Genomic DNA, 20,665 nt, shown 5'->3' with positions numbered 1-20,665 from the left:
TTGTTACTCAAAAACACCAGTGGGAGTTTTTTTTTATCACAACCTTGTTACCTCATGTAATGAATTACTTTCGCAGCATCCAATGTAACCTTCCGTTACGTCTCGTGTTTGCTTGGAGTTATTGCCACTACTGCAAATTAGGAAGGTGTAAACTTCTTCTTTATTTCAGAAAAAGATGAGATGCGTAAAGATGGTCTAAGCCATAGCGGCGTATACAATCCATCATCCAGTTCGATTCCATTTGAAAATCCACCATTTCTGCCCGGATTTTTCGTCCTAAAAATGCTAGTCAATGCAACATCAGTTGTTCCAGTGTCTCGCATCGTTTACGTAGGCTTATGTCTACCATCTACATGTAGCGACAATGATGTCAAAGTCATGGGACACTTTTCACAAAAATTGCAGTCCAATCAACAAGTGACCATAATGACAGTCCGATCGCCTACACAAACTCCTTATAACTATGCAGCGGACCGCACGTTCATTATTTTGGTGTAATAATTGTTGGTCTTCGTTCTCTGAGGAACATTTTAAAACTAATTTCTCTCTTTCGCATCATAAAGTGTGGTCTCGTCAATAGTTGGCGCACTATTGGTTTGGGGAACGGTCTATGAATTGGTGCTAAGGCATCAGTTGAAGCTGAGACGAAAGAAGAAAATGACCAAGGAAATAGCATCGGATTCGTCATCTGGAATCAATTGTACGACGTACGATCTAACAGATGCAGTGCCCAACAAGAACGATCTTCCCATTGGCATTGTTATACCGCGAAATATGAACAACAATAATTCCGACGAGAATTTGGCTGCCGAATCGTCAGTTATTTCTGAGTCTGATGATGTGAAATTGAGTGAGTATAATGATGCGTCAGAAACGCGAAAATTCGTGATTGTTAAGTTGCACAAATCGATAATGTTGATCACATGACAACCACCAATGTGCAGCAACATTGCAAAACTTAAATTTTGCGTTTACTGCCCTACTGATCTAAGACTTTGGCTCAATAAAGAGATCCAAATTGCTTACAGTTGGGTTGTTGTTCTTTGAACAAACAGAAATCAGTTCTCATTTTCCAGGTGTTTGGTCGGAACTTTTGCTGTCGTTTTCAATTGTGACCAATTTTAATGCAATTTGTGATAGACGAGTTGGCAGCGATACAATTCCATCTATTCATGGTCTCAGAGCCATCTCTATGGCTTGGGTTATATTAGGTATGTAATTGTAGTTACTTCGGAATGAATGTCAGTCGTTGTAAGAATATGCCGCAAACCACAAACATTTAAATTTTTATCAAAAGCTAACACATTTTAACGATGGTCGTACTTTTTCCAAAAAGGATGCGAGTCCAAAATTATCATCAAAATTTTGCCCCAAAATGTAGGCAACTATTTAGCCGTGTATAGATTCATTCCTCTTAAAAGCAACACATTTTTGGTAGTTTGAATGGTTTTGCTTTTTCAAAAACAGTGGTTCAGAGAAATCAACAAAAAACGAATATTTTCCGCCTAAATGTAGGCTACAAATTTGCAAAGAGTCTATTGCTCTTAACAAAATATTATTGGCTGAGGCATCAACAGTTGCTCTCGCGTCTTTTTAGGACAATTGTTCAATGTTGTTTTCTCTGATCTAAAGGTCACACCTGCATTATCGTATTCAAGTACTCTGACAACATGGAGCTGAGGAAAGTTGTGGAAAAGGAATTTCTATTCCAAACCATAACCAATGGTGCGTACAGTGTCGATACTTTCTTTTTCATCAGGTAAAACCCTGCGCAACATTCCTTATAAACTCAAACGATAAAAAAAACATTTTCTTTCCTCTCCAAAGTGGCTTCCTGGTGTCCTACATCTACTTCCGCACGAATGCCAAAGGCAAACTTGAGAAATTGTCGCAAGGTGTCAGCGAAGTTACCGCCGGAACGTACCATTTCTTTGGATTGATCTTTTACCGATTTATTAGGTCTGATGGATATGAAACACTGGGATCTCTTGATGCTAATGCAATTTGTCCTCATTTTATTCCGCCAACAGATTAACGGCACCGTACATGTTCGTACTGGGAGTGGTGGAAGTGACAATGAAATACTCGGAACACCATTCCGTGTTCGAACCGCCGACATTGGATCATGTCAATTGTCCGCAATATTGGTGGCGCAACGTACTCTACATCAATACACTGTTTCCGGTTGAAGACATGGTATGTTATCAATAATATTCATATAAGATCCATACACGGTCGTCAGACCTCCATTCGGTTTTTGTTTTTATTTTGTAAATCTGCGAGAAACAACATCAGTCAAGACCAGCATCCTAAGTCTTGTCTTGACGTATTTAGTCAACGTTTCCGATATACAAAAGAGAAATGGAAATCGTTTGTCCTGTTACAGACGGCTGTCATCTGTTATCGACAACGACCGCAAGAATAAACGGCAAGCTCTGACTTCTTCTTCTTCTTCTTTTTCAGCCTGTTTCTATCCACTGCTGGATGTAGGCCTCTCCAACTTCTTTCCATTTCGTACGATCCATTGCCATTTGCTGCCAGTTTGTACCTGCAATATTCTTAATTCCGTTTGTCCATCTCTCTGGTGGTCTACCTATAGCTCGTCTTTTATATGGTCGCCAGTTCATGATCTTTTTGGTCCAAAGTTCGTCTGTCCTTCTTGCAATATGTCCCGCCCAGCTCCATTTCAGAGATGCTATTCTTTCCATGACATCAACGACCCTGGTTTGTTGTCGAATCCATTGATTCGTCATTCTGTCTCTGAGTGTTATTCCAAGCATACTCCGTTCCATGGCTCTTTGTGTCACTCTCAATTTATCTTCGGATGCTTTTGTTAAAGTTAACGTTTCCGCTCCATAAGTGAGCACTGGAAGGACACAAGTGTCGAAAACTTTGCGTTTCAGACTATTATTCATTTTGCTTTTGAAAATTAGTCTGAGTTTTCCGAACGCTGCCCATGCAAGACCAATCCTACGTCTTATTTCTGCAGTTTGGTTGTCCAGACCTAACTTCAGTTTATGTCCTAGATATACATAGCTGTCGACTCGTTCAATGACAGTGTCACCAATTTTGATTTCTCTATCGTCCCCGATGTTGGTCATGACTTTTGTTTTCGATAAGTTCATCGTGAGGCCAACTTTGCTCGCCTCTTCACTTAACTGTTGTAGCATAAGCTGAGCCTGACCTAGATTCGCTGCTATCGGTACAATGTCATCAGCGAAGCGGAGATTGCTCAGGTACTCTCCATTTATCTTTAATCCCATTTTACTCCAGTTTAACTTCCTAAAAATACTCTGCAGAATCGCCGTGAATAATTTCGGTGAAATGGTGTCACCCTGCCTTACACCTCGGCCAATTCTGAATTTCTCCGTGCTCTTATGAAGTTTTATACATGAAGTAGCATTTTTGTACACATATCGAATTGTGTTGGAGTACCTTGAGTCTACTCTACATTCGTCTAATGCGTCCAATATCGACCATGTTTCCACTGAATCGAAAGCTTTTTCGAAGTCTATGAATAGCAAGACTATGTCGATGTTGTATTCACGACACTTCTCAATAAGCGTTCTCATCACCTGCAAATGGTCGTTTGTGCTGAAACCAGATCTGAAAGCAGCTTGTTCAACAGGTTGGTAGAAGTCGAACTTGTTAGTGTTCCTCTTCGTAATGATTTTCATAAACAACTTGTAGAGTGTTGACAATAGGCTTATGGGTCGGTAATTTTCCAGCTTTGTTATGTCTCCTTTTTTATGCAGCAATGTAATTACCGCATTTTCCCAGGCTTCTGGTACTTCTTCCCATTGGAGACATTGATTAAACAAAGCCGTGATTGCCTTTAATAATGAGTCTCCACCTAGTTTAATGGCTTCCACTGGAACACCATCTTCTCCGGGAGACTTTTTGTTTTTCATCTCGGCTACTGCAGCTTTGACTTCATCAACAGTTATGTCGGGCATATCCTCCGATCCCACGTTTCTTATTATTGGTCTATCTTCGGTTTCTTCCGTTGGGCTCTGTCTTGCTGAAGAAAACAAATTCTCATAAAATTCTGTTGCAATGTTTAATATCGCATTTCGATCCGTTTGGATCGTTCCTGTTTTGTCTCGTAATTTGAAGATTTCTTTTTTGGCGTTTGTCATTTTTCTTCGTAGGACTTTCATATTGCAGTTAGCTTCAATTATGTTTTGAGCCAATTGGACATTATATTTTCTTTCATCTGATCTCCTTGCTTTGTTGATACTTTTAGACAGGTTCCGGTATTCCACCGAATCTCGTCCTCCGTTTTTTACCAACTCTGCTCTGCTTGCGATCAGGTCTAATGTTTCTCTGCTGAGTTTTGATTCTTTCCCTTGGACGGATTTGCATTTGGATTTCATGAAACCCATTATTGTATCGACGATTTTGGTATTCAATTCGTCCAATGTTTCACATTGATTGTTGACGTTATCTAATTCGGCAGTCATTTTCGTAGCAAATTCTTCATTTTGTGTGTAAAGCCGTTGTACGTCAATCCTTTCACTTTTCTGAACTAGTTGTGATCTTTGAAATCTGGTATTTAACGTGACTCTTGCACGAACCATTCGGTGATCACTACCGGTTGAAAAATTGTTTAGGACCGTAACGTTCTTAACGGTTGACTTACAGCCAGTTATGATGTAATCGATCTCATTTTTCGTTACACCATCTGCACTAGCCCAAGTCCATTTCCGTTGAGGCTTTCCTGCAAAAAATGAATTCATTGCGTACAAATTGTGTTGCTGTAAGAAGTTGAGTAAAGTATTTCCACGCTCATTTCTTTGGTCGTTGCTAAAACTACCAACAGAAACTTCGGAGTCTTCTTCTCTGACTGATGAGGTCTTAAATAGCAAAAATCATGTTCAAAACAAATGAAGTAAAAGATTTTTGAAATCAATCTCTGAAAATCTTCGATCAAATGAAGTAATAGTTTGAATAGTAAAACGGTTGATATGCTTGCCGTCTGTGACAGGTTAACCTTTATTCAAGCTGACAGTCAGTAGTCAGTCTAGAAGAAATTCAGTAGAAGCTCTATGTGATGACCGCTCCAATATTGTTTTCAGTGCATGTTATGGAGCTGGTACCTCTCTGACGACACCCAGTTCTATGTGATAGGAGCGGTTATTTTGATCGTTGCAGTTCGGTAAGTTAGGCAATCACTCAATATATCCGTTGTTCGTGACTGAATCCCTGACCTCTACAGACACTTCAAAGTAGCCTTGAGCATGTTAGTGGTGTTTATGCTATCGTCATGGGCGACAACGGGCTACATAGCATTTTCATACAATCACAGCCCGAACAGTGACGATCCTCTTGCTTTGTTCGACAAAATCTACGACAAACCGTGGACACGATTGGGACCATATCTAATTGGAATGTGTGTCGGCTGGTTGTTGTTCAAAACGAATTGCAAGATTCGCATGAGAATGGTAATGTTGCGGAGAACGCGTTGTGTTATACCAACGGAATGAGAAAAAAAAATTAACTTCCGGTTCCCATTCTAGCCAACAATCATCACCGGATGGATATTGTCTGCTGCCACTTTATTGTATCTAATTTATGGTTTGTACAACACCGAACTACCGCAATTTTACGCGGCAGCGTTCAGTTCACTGAGCCATTCGGCTTGGGCAGCAGCATTGGCATGGATCGTTGTTGCATGCTCAACGGGCTATGGTGGATACATAAATACATTGCTGTCGGCTCCATGCATATATCCATTTTCTAGAGTCACCTATTGTGCGTATCTAGTCCATCCGATTGTTATTCGATTGCTAGCTTTGAACAGTGATGCACCGCTTCATCTTGGATCGGATTCCATGGTAAATGAAAAAGATCTCGACAAATCAATGATCAAAGAACTTAAAAACGATTTTACGCAATTCTGTCGTAGGTAATCACATTCTTCGGTCAAGTGGTCGCATCATATATTCTCTCGTTCATCGTTTCGCTTTCCTTCGAAGCACCAGTGGTAACTATGCTCAAAATAATGACACCAAATCGAAAAAAACTTTTAGTTTAGTTCTTATGTCTTAAGATTATTTTATATCCAGTCGGTCGAAAAACGTAAGATTTCCACCCGCCCCCGGAAGGTAGTGATGAAAACGGCTCTTTTCGTCCCACTTTTCATTGGCTATCTATTATTGCCCTTCGAGCGGAATCAGCTTCTCGTTGTCCACTGCTCTTAGAGCAAAAATAGTTTTTTTTTTACCCAGAAACGAAATGAGCCTATTTCAGACCTCCTTCTTCTCTTTAATTAATTTTGATGAAAAAAATATTTATTTTTTGATCGAAATCTACCTTATTGGATTGGCCGGATGTAAAAATAGCCGACGTGACTCGAGGGTCAAATGGAATGATTTTGTCAGATCTCGGCGTGAAGCTGTTGGATCATTTTTTACCTATCTGGGGGTCGAAGTCATTCCGCTTCAATCCTTAGTCACATAATATTTAAAAAAAAAAAAAAAATTGAAATTGCGTTACGATTTTCTTTTGAATTAAATTAGAAATTTTGTAATGCCCAAAACGTTGTACATATAAAACCCTAGAAGCTAAACGAAAAACATGATAGTCGTAGCGTTCGTGATTATTTATAGAATTTTTAACCACAAATGAAACGAAACTGTGAGTGATATTTGATTGTTTGTTTTCTTTTTAAATAATAATAAAAACGACAAAAAAAAAACATTAAAAATTGAGAAAACGTTTTTGGTGAAATATTTTGACGAGAATTGATTTAAAATTCCAACGGGAAAAACTCGAGCAACACAACAACATAGCTTCCGATCTAACTTCCAGATCCACTTTCTAATAACTAGTTCAGATCGAATACCCTACTTCTTCTACCACAGATAGTAGCTAAACTATAGCTTCAGCTACACCCAAGACTACTAGTATCGTTCCTCAATTATTTAAAACATTCCTGCAACCCTTTCACTGCTTCCAGTGCATACGTATCAGAGCCTAATATTTGGGAATTAATTCTCTAAATTCCCAAAATTCACAAAATTCCCTAAAATTCTCAAAAATTCCCAAAAATGACCTAAATTTCCAAAATCTCCCTAAATTCCCAAAAATTTCCTAAATTCCCAAAAATTCCATAAAATTCCCAAAAAATACAACAAATATTTCAGAACATTCAATATATTCAGTAAATTGAGCTTAAGCGGCATATCGCCAAAACTGGAGGTGATGGTGATAGGGGAACAAGTGGTCTCCGATTTTAAGGAGTGATAGATTCGTCTTCAATTCTAGAGAATCGTATCTTTCATTTTTTTCGAACATTTTTTTAAATTTTCGGTTAAAGTGTACAAGTACAAAGGCATGTCAGAGGGTACCGAATACCTTTTTGCGGCTATAACTAAAAAATAATTATTTTAAGAGCAGTCTACACTCCGACCTTCTATGAAAAACATTTTCGATGATAACTTCTTATTAGAATATTTTTTTGAAAAAAGTGGTTTCATCGTTTGGTGCCACAACATATAAAGTTTCGATAGCCACCAGAATAAACCGCGAGCCTTTTTTAATAAAAGTTTAGTTTTGTTATGAACACTTTTTATATTTTTTCATAGAAATTAATTAAAAAAATCACTGCCATGATGAACTCACGTACGGAAACTCTAAAGAATCGAAATGTGATATTACGTATCTGTCAGCTGATAGGAATATTTTGTTTGTTAGTGTTGGTTTTTTGGTTGGTGATCACAATTAAAACAAACTGTCAACAAATAAAACATCCCAATTTGTTAAGTCACGAAAGCGCGAGATTTTTTGAAAATTGGAGCGGCTTTTTAAACTGAAATTAAGAATTTCAAATTCCACTTTTCCAATATCAATATACATTTTCAGTGTGTTTTTGATGTGTTCATTGAAATATAAATAATATGGACTAAGGCTCGCGGTTTATTGTCAAAATTGATGCAGTCTTCTTCTTCTTCTTCTTCTTCTTTTTCAGCCTGTTTCTATCCACTGCTGGATGTAGGCCTCTCCAACTTCTTTCCATTTTGTACGATCCGTTGCCATTTGCTGCCAGTTTGTACCTGCAATATTCTTTCCATGACATCAACGACCCTGGTTTGTTGTCGAATCCATTTATTCGTCATTCTGTCTCTGAGTGTTATTCCGAGCATACTCCGTTCCATGGCTCTTTGTGTCACTCTCAATTTATCTTCGGATGCTTTTGTTAAAGTTAACGTTTCCGCTACATAAGTGAGCACTGGAAGGACACAAGTGTCGGAAACTTTGCGTTTCAGACTATTGTTCATTTTGCATTTGAAAATTAGTCTGAGTTTTCCGAACGCTGCCCATGCAAGACCAATCCTACGTCTTATTTCTGCAGTTTGGTTGTCCAGACCTAACTTCAGTTTATGTCCTAGATATACATAGCTGTCGACTCGTTCAATGACAGTGTCACCAATTTTGATCTCTCTATCGTCCCCGATGTTGGTCATGACTTTTGTTTTCGATAAGTTCATCTTGAGGCCAACTTTGCTTGCCTTTTCACTTAACTGTTGTAGCATAAGCTACACCCTGCCTTACACCTCGGCCGATTCTGAATTTCTCCGTCTCTACACTACATCAATCTGGACAATTCCAGTAGCGAACGAAACCATATATGTTCTGGCACCAAACGATGAGGCCACTTTTTTCAAAAATAATTCGAATAAAAAGTTATCATCAAAAATGTATTTCATAGGAGGTCGGAGTGTAGATTGCTCTTAAATTATTGTAGTGTTGTACTAATGTCGGCTTTGGAGAGACCAACAAGTAGAGTATACGCCCTGGCTGGTGCGAGTACATCGACGAGAATTATATCCTTCAGAGCATAATATTTGGGAACCAATTCTCAAAAGTTCACTAAAATTCAAAAAAAATCCATTTTTTTTGCTTGTTCATCGTTTTTAAAGGTTTTTGAACTTTTCCTGATCTTTTACGATCATTTAATTATAAAAATGCAAAGAAAAGAAATTTTTTGGGAATTTTAGGGAATTTTTGGGAATTAATTCCCAAAATTCCCTAAAATTCCCTAAATTCCCAAAAATTCTCAAAAACGATTCCCAAATATTAGGCTCTGATACGTATAATAAAATGTTAATTCTTCTCTGAATTTATCGATTGTAACTATCGTAATGAGGGAATACCGTTATCGTTGTAAGACTTCCTAGCACGTGTATTACGATTTGGCACGTGCCAAAATTTTCCTTAATTTCTGTTTCATATTCTTGCCCAATAATAGTACATTTTGTTACGAGTGATGAAAAGTAGAATTTTTCGGTACTAGTCGTAAGCTTGTCCTCGGCTCCGCCTCGTTAGGACAAGCTTACGACGTGTACTGAAAAATTCAGCTTTCATCACGAGTCACAAACGACGATTTTTGGACTTTAAAACTGAAATGAGACGAAACCACAACACCATTAACATGGAGATCACTCTACAGCCATTTCAACAACAAAGCAACAAAATCCATTTTCGGCCGGAGAGGGCGTTCGAGAAAGTACTTTCTTGGCCGCAAAAAACTCTCTCTGAGACGTACAGAAAAATTAAACTTTTCGATCGTAGAATGCGTGTCCTAATCCGTCGAATTTCAGTCTTCAAGTACAAAAACATTATTTCCCCCGTAAATTCCAATGAAACCTCGCATTCTGCATTTTTTTTTTCAATCGACTATTCCAATTGTAACTTCCAAATGTACATTTCTACTTGTAAATCACCATCCCGTCATTTATCACAAATTTGTGCTTTACTATTTTGTAATTTTCTCTCCCAGTATTCCACGTCGTCTGGGCCCATAACCTGTCCAAAATTTGTATCTGAAACTGTATACCACCACCTTTGCATATTTGGACAATAATTAAATTTTTGGTTGTTCAGGTTCACGACCCACAGTCGCGGTACTCTAATGGAGAAAGCACCTCAACATTAATCTTCGCTGAAAACGCCATTATTATTCAAAAATGCTGAGAATCGCTTGGAAAGAAGTGGCTTGGGCTGGAAGGAAAAAGAAAAAAGTTGTCAAGGACGGCACAGTGGAAAAAGTGTTTTGATGAATTTGGGTTATATTCGTCATGAATGATGTGTTCCAAGGTTGGTTCCTAAATTTTGGGATGAGAGATGATTCCTCTGCACTTCTTAACTTCCGTCGGATTTTTCGATGGAATTGGGTTATTTTCGATATAAGTGAGGTGTTCCGAGGTTGGTTCCTAAATTTTGGGATGAGAGATGATTCCTCTGGCACTTCTCAACTTCCGTCGGATTTTTCGATGGAATTGGGTTATTTTCGATATAAGTGAGGTGTTCCGAGGTTGGTTCCTAAATTTTGGGATGACAGATGATTCCTCTGGCACTTCTCAACTTCCATCGGATTTTTCGATGGATTTGGATTATTTTCGATATAAGTGAGGTGTTCCAAGGTTGGTTCCTAAATTTTGGGATGAGAGATGATTCCTCTGGCACTTCTTAACTTCCATCGGATTTTTCGAAGGATTTGGATTATTTTCGATATAAGTGAGGTGTTCCAAGGTTGGTTCCTAAATTTTGGGATGAGAGATGATTCCTCTGGCACTTCTTAACTTCCATCGGATTTTTCGATGGATTTGGATTATTTTCGATATAAGTGAGGTGTTCCAAGGTTGGTTCCTAAATTTTGGGATGAGACATGATTCCTCTGGCACTTCTTAACTTCCGTCGGATTTTTCGATGGAATTGGGTTATTTTCGATATAAGTGAGGTGTTCCGAGGTTGGTTCCTAAATTTTGGGATGAGAGATGATTCCTCTGGCATTTCTTAACTTCCATCGGATTTTTCGATGGATTTGGATTATTTTCGATATAAGTGAGGTGTTCCAAGGTTGGTTCCTAAATTTTGGGATGAGAGATGATTCCTCTGGCACTTCTTAACTTCCATCGGATTTTTCGAAGGATTTGGATTATTTTCGATATAAGTGAGGTGTTCCAAGGTTGGTTCCTAAATTTTGGGATGAGAGATGATTCCTCTGGCACTTCTTAACTTCCATCGGATTTTTCGATGGATTTGGATTATTTTCGATATAAGTGAGGTGTTCCAAGGTTGGTTCCTAAATTTTGGGATGAGAGATGATTCCTCTGGCACTTCTTAACTTCCATCGGATTTTTCGATGGAATTGGGTTATTTTCGATATAAGTGAGGTGTTCCAAGGTTGGTTCCTAAATTTTGGGATGAGAGATGATTCCACTGGCACTTCTTAACTTCCATCGGATTTTTCGATGGATTTGGATTATTTTCGATATAAGTGAGGTGTTCCAAGGTTGGTTCCTAAATTTTGGGATGAGAGATGATTCCTCTGGCACTTCTTAACTTCCGTCGGATTTTTCGATGGAATTGGGTTATTTTCGATATAAGTGAGGTGTTCCGAGGTTGGTTCCTAAATTTTGGGATGAGAGATGATTCCTCTGGCATTTCTTAACTTCCATCGGATTTTTCGAAGGATTTGGATTATTTTCGATATAAGTGAGGTGTTCCAAGGTTGGTTCCTAAATTTTGGGATGAGAGATGATTCCTCGAACGTTGGACCAAAAAGATCATGAACTGGCGACCATATAAAAGACGAGCTATAGGTAGACCACCAGAGAGATGGACAAACGGAATTAAGAATATTGCAGGTACAAACTGGCAGCAAATGGCAATGGATCGTACGAAATGGAAAGAAGTTGGAGAGGCCTACATCCAGCAGTGGATAGAAACAGGCTGAAAAAGAAGAAGAAGAAGAAGATGATTCCTCTGGCACTTCTTAACTTCCATCGGATTTTTCGATGAATTTGGATTATTTTCGATATAAGTGAGGTGTTCCAAGGTTGGTTCCTAAATTTTGGGATGAGAGATGATTCCTCTGGCACTTCTTAACTTCCATCGGATTTTTCGATGGATTCGGATTATTTTCGATATAAGTGAGGTGTTCCGAGGTTGGTTCCTAAATTTTGGGATGAGAGATGATTCCTCTGGCACTTCTTAACTTCCGTCGGATTTTTCGATGGAATTGGGTTATTTTCGATATAAGTGAGGTGTTCCGAGGTTGGTTCCTAAATTTTGTGACGATTTTTTTTTTATTTCTTTCTAAAATAGTTTCAATCAATCAATTGTTTGTTGATAACACTTTTGCGTTGAGGCGCAGAATGCGTCACCCTCAGCGATATCAGTTATTTTGTAAGTAGAAACAGGGACTTGCGTCACACTTTTACCCCTTAGGGTTTTTTTGGGTCAGCATTCTATACAGATCATAAAATCAATTCTTTTTCAATTTGCACACTCCTTTGTGTTAGCGGACGACCTAGTATTGGAATCTGATCTTTTTCCTCTATCAGCCATTTGGTGGTGAATCGACAAGTAGACAAAATTTCAAACAATCGTTACCAATCACAGTTATTAATGGCATTTTTATTCACTCCCTGTTCATCACTTACTGGATACGACTGTTTTTAGTGGCCGCACGTTTAGCCTGAGCTAATCGAGCATGTTCAATTAAATCCTTAACTTCTGCCATGGTAAGGGTTGTCCATCTTTTGATTTCACTAGATTCAGGAATATTTTTCTGTGATGCTGCAGCCGATTTATCATTGCCTCTTACATTTTCATCATGCTTTGAAGCTTCAATATCTTGCAAACTGTTAGCAAAGCTAACCGATTTACGAATTTTAACTGGATTTCTTACCGGCTCCCATTGATTTTGAGTGCTTTGTTTGGCTGATGGATTGTTTGGTGACGATTTATCTGTTCCTATTCCAACGTTTCGTGGCAGTCTCAAATGCTCAGATGCTACGGTACGTTTTTCAGCCATTCGACGAATTATTCTCATTTTGATTTCCAGATCGTCCATAATTTTAGCCTTTTGAAAGTCATACGTCGGTTCGGCTGCATTGTCGATCAAATCATCGAAATTCATTTCTTGGTCGTCAAGTATGTCATAATCATCCACCGATTCGTCTTTACTGTCCATGATATTCGTTTTCCGGTAAAGATATTCCGGTGCTGGTTTGTACGAAAACTTGGGTATTCCAGGAAGTAGCACGCTTTCGTCGTTTTCGACAAAGTCAATATTATTATCGTCTATTCCAGCGTCGTCATCATTCTTTTCGATGTTCGTAGTCCACTCGTTTTCCAGCGATGCCATAAACTCCGGCAATTTATCCTCCGGTTGCTTTATCAAAGGCGATCCCAGATTCGACTCTTTAATTGATGTGTCTAAGAGCCCGCGCTCGTAATTTCGGCTAGGAATGAAGTAGATGATTGGAATGCCATCAACGGGATCCCACAAACTATCGGTTTGTCTTAACAAGAGATCCAACACACCCTCTTCGAATCGCTCATTCATAATCGATGATGTCAGTGCGCCACTATCGATCAGTTCCTTCAATTTTGCAATGTCCTTTTCATGTTCCGTTTCAACAACAGCTAACTCTATTCCATTTCGATGTTTCGGACTTTCGATATTGATTTGAGGTTGTTTCAATGCATTTGATCTACCTCTCGTAGTTTCGTCAGGACTATGTTGTGGATCTTCCAAATCTTCTAGTCTCTCGTACTTCTCTCGAATGCTGGGAACAGATACATCCGATGGAAGGTCACTGAATCGTGGACTTTCCAGATCTTCAATATTTCCAATCGAATCAGGAAATGGTTCGGTGTTTCGTTGACTCTGACCAATTATGCCATTGTTTAGCGGTGGTTGATGCTGCGGTATGTCCCTGAGACTTACAGGTTCTGACACATTGTCTACACCGAAAAGATCGTCGAATTGCATGTCTCTTTCACTGAGGACAGTTTCGTCCATGCCGCTGTTACTAGGTCCAATGGAGACATCATCGGTAAAAAGCGGTTGCGGCAATGCAACATTTCCCCAATTATGCGAATCAAGAATGTTGACTGGTTTCGTACGAGTGGAAGGTGTTTTATCATTCTTAGGAGTTGGACTGAGCGTTTGTGACTTGTTTCCGTTATGTTCAACTATGCCTTGAGCTGGAACTTTCATTCGAGTATCTGGTGGCCGTTTATTCTGTTTGTCTCGTTCTGCAAATTTATCTCTGGCAACTTTAATCTGAAACCTGTCTTTGACCGACTCGATCATTTCTTTTAGTTTGTTGCTTTCTAGTATCACTTGTTCAGTAACTGGCAGTGAACTAGTAGCAGGATCTGCTTCGGATGCTGCGATACGAATGGCGAAATCTTTTATGACTAGATCTTCTAGAGAATCTGATTCATCACTGCACTGGAGCAGTAAACTCGTTTCAATGTCCTGAATCAATTCGCTGGGCAGTCTAGATTCCATATGTTGTTGTCGCCTTTTTTCCTTGCCTAATATAGACTCCATATCGTTTCTATTGTTCCCTGAGAATCAAATTTCATTTCAGTTTTCTATTCTTTCCCGTAGACGGAGAGCCAACGTGAAAATTAAATGAAGTTCGAAAAGCAGTGGAAATTTTTTGACCAAAAAATCAGGTAGGCTCTCTGTCTATGGATTCATTTAATACCTTTAGAATTCCGTTTATCCCTTGCAGAATCTCGAGGCTCACTTTGGAGTAAATTATTTATTTTTTTGATCAACAATGAAACATGAATAGGGGCTGAATTGTTACCTAGTCTCTGGAATGGGTGTGAGCGCTCTTCCAAAGTTTTGGTGGGCCTGTCTGGTTTGACTTCCAACTGGCAGTCTGGGTCGTGATCGACTTGTGTCATGATTGAGTCTATTCTTTTCTGTAGGTGTTGTGCTATCAGAAGTGATATCGAAAGTCGGTGGTACAACTCGAGTTTCTCGTTGAACTGCGGATGTCGGAGAGAATAGTAATCGTTCTTGAGCGGCGCGAATAGATTCAATTTGTAATCGCTTTTCCATGAGCGAGGCCACTGGTTCATCGTTATTTTTGCGTTGTTTCGATGGTACGGTTTGCCGTTGAAAAGGCTCAGTTTTTGGCGATGAAAAAATTTCCTTTGCTTGTGCAGCCAGCTTTGATTGGATCTCCAATTCATTAGTCAGAATTCTCGAAATCAGCGCTTCCCTTTCAGCAGATGTTAGCCGGACGTTAGAGCGCTGTGATTCAATTTTAGCGGCAATTTGTCTAGGATCAGTTTTTCGAATGGGAACAATTTTCGGTGGCACGAAATCATTTGGATGTTCAAGGGTGAGTGGTAATTGTGATGAATGCGTGGTAGCATTCCTGGCTACATTCAATTGACGAACGAGGTGCTCGTTTGGCTGATGTGTACTCTTCCGTGATAGGCGAGGAATTTTACCTCTGGCTTCTGAAGTCGAATTTTGTGGAGATCGTTCACTTAAATTCTGAGGTCGATGGGACACATTCTCAGATTCTATTGATCGGTTGTTTATCTTCTTGTTCTCCGTCGTTGTTTTTGCCAAATAAACAGTAAAACTTGAAGGAAGTTTGAACCAAATCAGTCAGATATCATAATATGAATAAAACAACAAATTTTGCGGTAGATACTTTTGTGGTCCTATACTGCCATCTCGCTGGTTCACCAAGTCCATCATGAGATCCATAATTTTGCTGTTCATATTCTTGTTCAAGGCCATTACTGAGGATTTTGCTGAACTAACTTTGACAAAAATTTTACAAAATCGAATACTTTGGGCTCGAACAGTTCCGGTTGAATTTTCTAATTTGAAAAAAGTGCATGGTGCCATCGATTGATTTCAAAAAAGGAAAACTTTCAGCAAAGCCCAAAGTTTAGCAAAGACACAAATCTCGCATTTCATATCAAATATTCGAACCATCGTTGACAACACAACACAGTGGTGAATTTACAGGGAATTGAATATGCCTACTTTTGAGACTTTCATGTTCATTTATTTTCTAACACTGTGCAGTCCACACAAGGTCTAATTTTACGTTTTCTTCTTCCAACTCAACGCTTCTCGCAAGTGTTGCGGGAAAGGGTTGTTTGTACCTTCTACAAAATGTGAGGAAAACTTGTTGATACCTTTTGCAGAATTTTATTCATAAAGTATAGTTTCCACTTAAAAAGAGCACTCCGTTTAGCCTCCGTTTACATGACAGTTGTAAAATAGAACAAAAGAACTGTCACGCAAACGGAGTGGAAATTGAATTTATTTATTATTCGTCCGTCCGTCTGTCCGTGACCCCTCTAGCTTGAGCAAATCACAACCTTTTTTCAAAATTCTTTTTTTCCCCAATTGCTATCGACAAAAGTAAGGTCAAGTTCGAAGAAATGAGCGTGGAAATACTTTACTCAACTTCTTACAGCAACACAATTTGTACGCAATGAATTCATTTTTTGCAGGAAAGCCTCAACGGAAATGGACTTGGGCTAGTGCAGATGGTGTAACGAAAAATGAGATCGATTACATCATAACTGGCTGTAAGTCAACCGTTAAGAACGTTACGGTCCTAAACAATTTTTCAACCGGTAGTGATCACCGAATGGTTCGTGCAAGAGTCACGTTAAATACCAGATTTCAAAGATCACAACTAGTTCAGAAAAGTGAAAGGATTGACGTACAACGGCTTTACACACAAAATGAAGAATTTGCTACGAAAATGACTGCCGAATTAGATAACGTCAACAATCAATGTGAAACATTGGACGAATTGAATACCAAAATCGTCGATACAATAATGGGTTTCATGAAATCCAAATGCAAATCCGTCCAAGGGAAAGAATCAAAACTCAGCAGAGAAACATTAGACCTGATCGCAAGCAGAGCAGAGTTGGTAAAAAACGGAGGACGAGATTCGGTGGAATACCGGAACCTGTCTAAAAGTATCAACAAAGCAAGGAGATCAGATGAAAGAAAATATAATGTCCAATTGGCTCAAAACATAATTGAAGCTAACTGCAATATGAAAGTCCTACGGAGAAAAATGACAAACGCCAAAAAAGAAATCTTCAAATTACGAGACAAAACAGGAACGATTCAAACGGATCGAAATGCGATATTAAACATTGCAACAGAATTTTATGAGAATTTGTTTTCTTCAGCAAGACAGAGCCCAACGGAAGAAACCGAAGATAGACCAATAATAAGAAACGTGGGATCGGAGGATATGCCCGACATAACTGTTGATGAAGTCAAAGCTGCAGTAGCCGAGATGAAAAACAAAAAGTCTCCCGGAGAAGATGGTGTTCCAGTGGAAGCCATTAAACTAGGTGGAGACTCATTATTAAAGGCAATCACGGCTTTGTTTAATCAATGTCTCCAATGGGAAGAAGTACCAGAAGCCTGGGAAAATGCGGTAATTACATTGCTGCATAAAAAAGGAGACATAACAAAGCTGGAAAATTACCGACCCATAAGCCTATTGTCAACACTCTACAAGTTGTTTATGAAAATCATTACGAAGAGGAACACTAACAAGTTCGACTTCTACCAACCTGTTGAACAAGCTGCTTTCAGATCTGGTTTCAGCACAAACGACCATTTGCAGGTGATGAGAACGCTTATTGAGAAGTGTCGTGAATACAACATCGACATAGTCTTGCTATTCATAGACTTCGAAAAAGCTTTCGATTCAGTGGAAACATGGTCGATATTGGACGCATTAGACGAATGTAGAGTAGACTCAAGGTACTCCAACACAATTCGATATGTGTACAAAAATGCTACTTCATGTATAAAACTTCATAAGAGCACGGAGAAATTCAGAATTGGCCGAGGTGTAAGGCAGGGTGACACCATTTCACCGAAATTATTCACGGCGATTCTGCAGAGTATTTTTAGGAAGTTAAACTGGAGTAAAATGGGATTAAAGATAAATGGAGAGTACCTGAGCAATCTCCGCTTCGCTGATGACATTGTACCGATAGCAGCGAATCTAGGTCAGGCTCAGCTTATGCTACAACAGTTAAGTGAAGAGGCGAGCAAAGTTGGCCTCAAGATGAACTTATCGAAAACAAAAGTCATGACCAACATCGGGGACGATAGAGAAATCAAAATTGGTGACACTGTCATTGAACGAGTCGACAGCTATGTATATCTAGGACATAAACTGAAGTTAGGTCTGGACAACCAAACTGCAGAAATAAGACGTAGGATTGGTCTTGCATGGGCAGCGTTCGGAAAACTCAGACTAATTTTCAAAAGCAAAATGAATAATTGTCTGAAACGTAAAGTTTTCGACACTTGTGTCCTTCCAGTGCTCACTTATGGAGCGGAAACGTTAACTTTAACAAAAGCATCCGAAGATAAATTGAGAGTGACACAAAGAGCCATGGAACGGAGTATGCTTGGAATAACACTCAGAGACAGAATGACGAATCAATGGATTCGACAACAAACCAGGGTCGTTGATGTCATGGAAAGAATAGCATCTCTGAAATGGAGCTGGGCGGGACATATTGCAAGAAGGACAGACGAACGTTGGACCAAAAAGATCATGAACTGGCGACCATATAAAAGACGAGCTATAGGTAGACCACCAGAGAGATGGACAAACGGAATTAAGAATATTGCAGGTACAAACTGGCAGCAAATGGCAATGGATCGTACGAAATGGAAAGAAGTTGGAGAGGCCTACATCCAGCAGTGGATAGAAACAGGCTGAAAAAGAAGAAGAAGAAGAAGTTCGAAAATGGACATGGTAGGGTCGGCCCTTCCAGAGCTAGGGCCCTATAGGTGTTTTTCAGTCTTTCGATGATATCTACCGAAATACGCACGCAATAGCTGCTTGTGATATAACAAATGAAAGGTATTGACGAGTAGAGCAAAGTTGCTGAACATTGTTTTTGTGTAGGATGCAACGCGGGCTTGTTGGGAGGGCCCAAAGGTCGTTACTCGGCCCTAAGTGTTTTTTGCACATAAATGGAGTAAATCTCATCCGATTTTGCTAGATTTAGTTTTTTATGGAAGGTAATTGAATACTGAAAAGAACGTGGCGAAAAAAGTTTCAAATTTGCTCTCTTGGACTAAGGCCGCTACTCGGCCCTAAGTGTTTTTTGCACATAAATCGAGTAAATCTCATCCGATTTTGCTAGTTTTTGTTTCATTTGAGAGATAATTGAATGCCGAATAGAATGATGGCGAAAAAAGTTTCAAATTTGGGCCCTTGGTCTAAGGCCGCTACTCGGCCCTAAGTGTTTTTTGCACATAAATCGAGTAAATCTCATCCGATTTTGCTAGTTTTTGTTTCATTTGAGAGATAATTGAATTGAATAGAGTACTGGAAATGGACAGTGCATCAAACAAATTTTGGCGCTGTAATGTGCAAATTACTTAATAAAAAATTGGGCTCTATATGGCAGCTGTCATTGAAATTTGCCGATGTGTGGGCGACAATTTTTAGGTCTTTTAGGAAAAAATACCCTATTGTGGACACTTTGTCTGTCTGTCTGTCTCTCTGTCTGTCTGTCGGGTGTTCCAACTTTATGAAAATTTTGGAACATATTATTTGATAATGCAATGTCACTATGAGCAAATCAACACCAGGCAAATAATAATTATTTGTTATCTGATAACCGATCGCTCATAGTTAGCATTGCAATTCGAAAATTTGGTAGTTGGTAGCTGACTGACAATATTATAATTGACTACCAAACGTAATTTTCGCATAGATGTTTACTATTCGAGAGCTGCGCACCGACTGACAAAATTATTCTGCCTGCTTGCCTATTTAAAGCTTGAATTTTTGGTAGTTGACTACCAAACTGGTAGTTGACTACCAAACTGGTAGTTGACTACCAAACTGGTAGTTGACTACCAAACTGGTAGTTGACTACCAAACTGGTAGTTGACTACCATACTGATAGAGAGGTGGTAGAGACGCGTGTGGAAATGATGTTTTCTTCCCGGTATCCGAGTCAAAATTTCCCGGTAGCCAAAAAGCTAAAGGGAACTTCCCGGTACATACATTTCCCGGTGGGTTTGTTCGGCAGTGGTTTTATTTCCCGGTATCTGTAATTTTTGCCAAACGATTTCCCGGTATCTAGGATACCGCGGATAGGGTGAATTTTCACACGCGGGTAGAGATGTTAACTGTTTGAGAGCTGCACACCGATTGATGAAATTATTTAGGCTGCTTGCCTATTTATAATTCGAGAATTTGGTAGTTGACTACCAAACTGGTAGTTGAATACCAAAATGGCTGTTGAATAGTTGAGTTTGGTAGTTGACTACGAAACTGATAGAACGATGGTGGCGATGTTTACTGTTCAACAGCTGGATATCGACTGAAGAAACTATTCTTCCTGCTTGCCTATTTGTAACTCACGTATTTGGTAGTTGGTATCTCGAGAAGTGAGAAAATTGAGAGAAAGAAAAAAGACCTCACTAGGCTTATAGCCGGTCTATTCTTGTTTTATTTTTGATACCTCACTATCTCACGGAGTGCTTTTTGTTGAGTGGAAACCATACCTAATTCACGGATTCACCGTAAGGTGTGGATTTGTTCCATAGCTATTGTTTCACTAACTATGGCCCTCAAAGACACATATCATATATTCGCGTCGTTGATAATATAATGCATTATAAACTGCAATATTTCTGAACGAACACCTTTACCTCTAAATACAATCGCACGTGAAGGTAAGTTTGTTGTACTCCAGGCAGTCATTGGTTCTGTAGAATTTATTCAACGCAGAAGAACCAGATAAGATAAAAAACGCATTTCTCGGCTGTACATTCAAAGGCAGAATAATAAGACAAAACGCT

At 39.2% G+C, this 20,665-nt stretch overlaps 2 protein-coding genes across 3 annotated transcripts in view; one reads left to right on the top strand and one right to left on the bottom strand.

Annotated features, from left to right (window-relative positions):
• The window catches only part of LOC119074328 (O-acyltransferase like protein), a 32,948-nt gene extending 26,268 nt beyond the window's left edge, over positions 1 to 6,680 (top strand). For both annotated transcript variants that reach the window (XM_037180409.1, XM_037180408.1), the window contains 10 exons: positions 170 to 494; positions 564 to 850; positions 1,077 to 1,211; positions 1,633 to 1,759; positions 1,828 to 1,959; positions 2,031 to 2,196; positions 5,079 to 5,158; positions 5,219 to 5,444; positions 5,520 to 5,837; positions 5,909 to 6,680. In XM_037180409.1, coding sequence (XP_037036304.1) covers positions 170 to 494; positions 564 to 850; positions 1,077 to 1,211; positions 1,633 to 1,759; positions 1,828 to 1,959; positions 2,031 to 2,196; positions 5,079 to 5,158; positions 5,219 to 5,444; positions 5,520 to 5,837; positions 5,909 to 6,037 — 1,925 coding nt within the window. In that variant the 3' untranslated portion in view covers positions 6,038 to 6,680. The remainder of the gene's footprint in view (positions 1 to 169; positions 495 to 563; positions 851 to 1,076; positions 1,212 to 1,632; positions 1,760 to 1,827; positions 1,960 to 2,030; positions 2,197 to 5,078; positions 5,159 to 5,218; positions 5,445 to 5,519; positions 5,838 to 5,908) is intronic.
• Positions 6,681 to 12,411: 5,731 nt separating this feature from the next.
• Positions 12,412 to 15,798, bottom strand: LOC119074322. Its single transcript, XM_037180397.1, has 4 exons — positions 15,486 to 15,798; positions 14,622 to 15,413; positions 14,517 to 14,557; positions 12,412 to 14,373 (listed from the first exon to the last, which is right to left on the bottom strand). The coding sequence occupies exons 1-4, from the start codon at positions 15,683 to 15,685 to the stop codon at positions 12,449 to 12,451; spliced, it is 2,958 nt and encodes a 985-aa protein (XP_037036292.1). The 5' UTR covers positions 15,686 to 15,798; the 3' UTR covers positions 12,412 to 12,448.
• Between the last annotated feature and the right edge of the window lie 4,867 nt (positions 15,799 to 20,665).

This window comes from Bradysia coprophila, unplaced genomic scaffold, assembly GCF_014529535.1.
Source record: "Bradysia coprophila strain Holo2 unplaced genomic scaffold, BU_Bcop_v1 contig_151, whole genome shotgun sequence".
Lineage (NCBI taxonomy): Eukaryota > Metazoa > Arthropoda > Insecta > Diptera > Sciaridae > Bradysia > Bradysia coprophila.
Note: the sequence above shows the minus strand (reverse complement) of the source record. Positions and strands in the feature narration are given on the sequence as shown.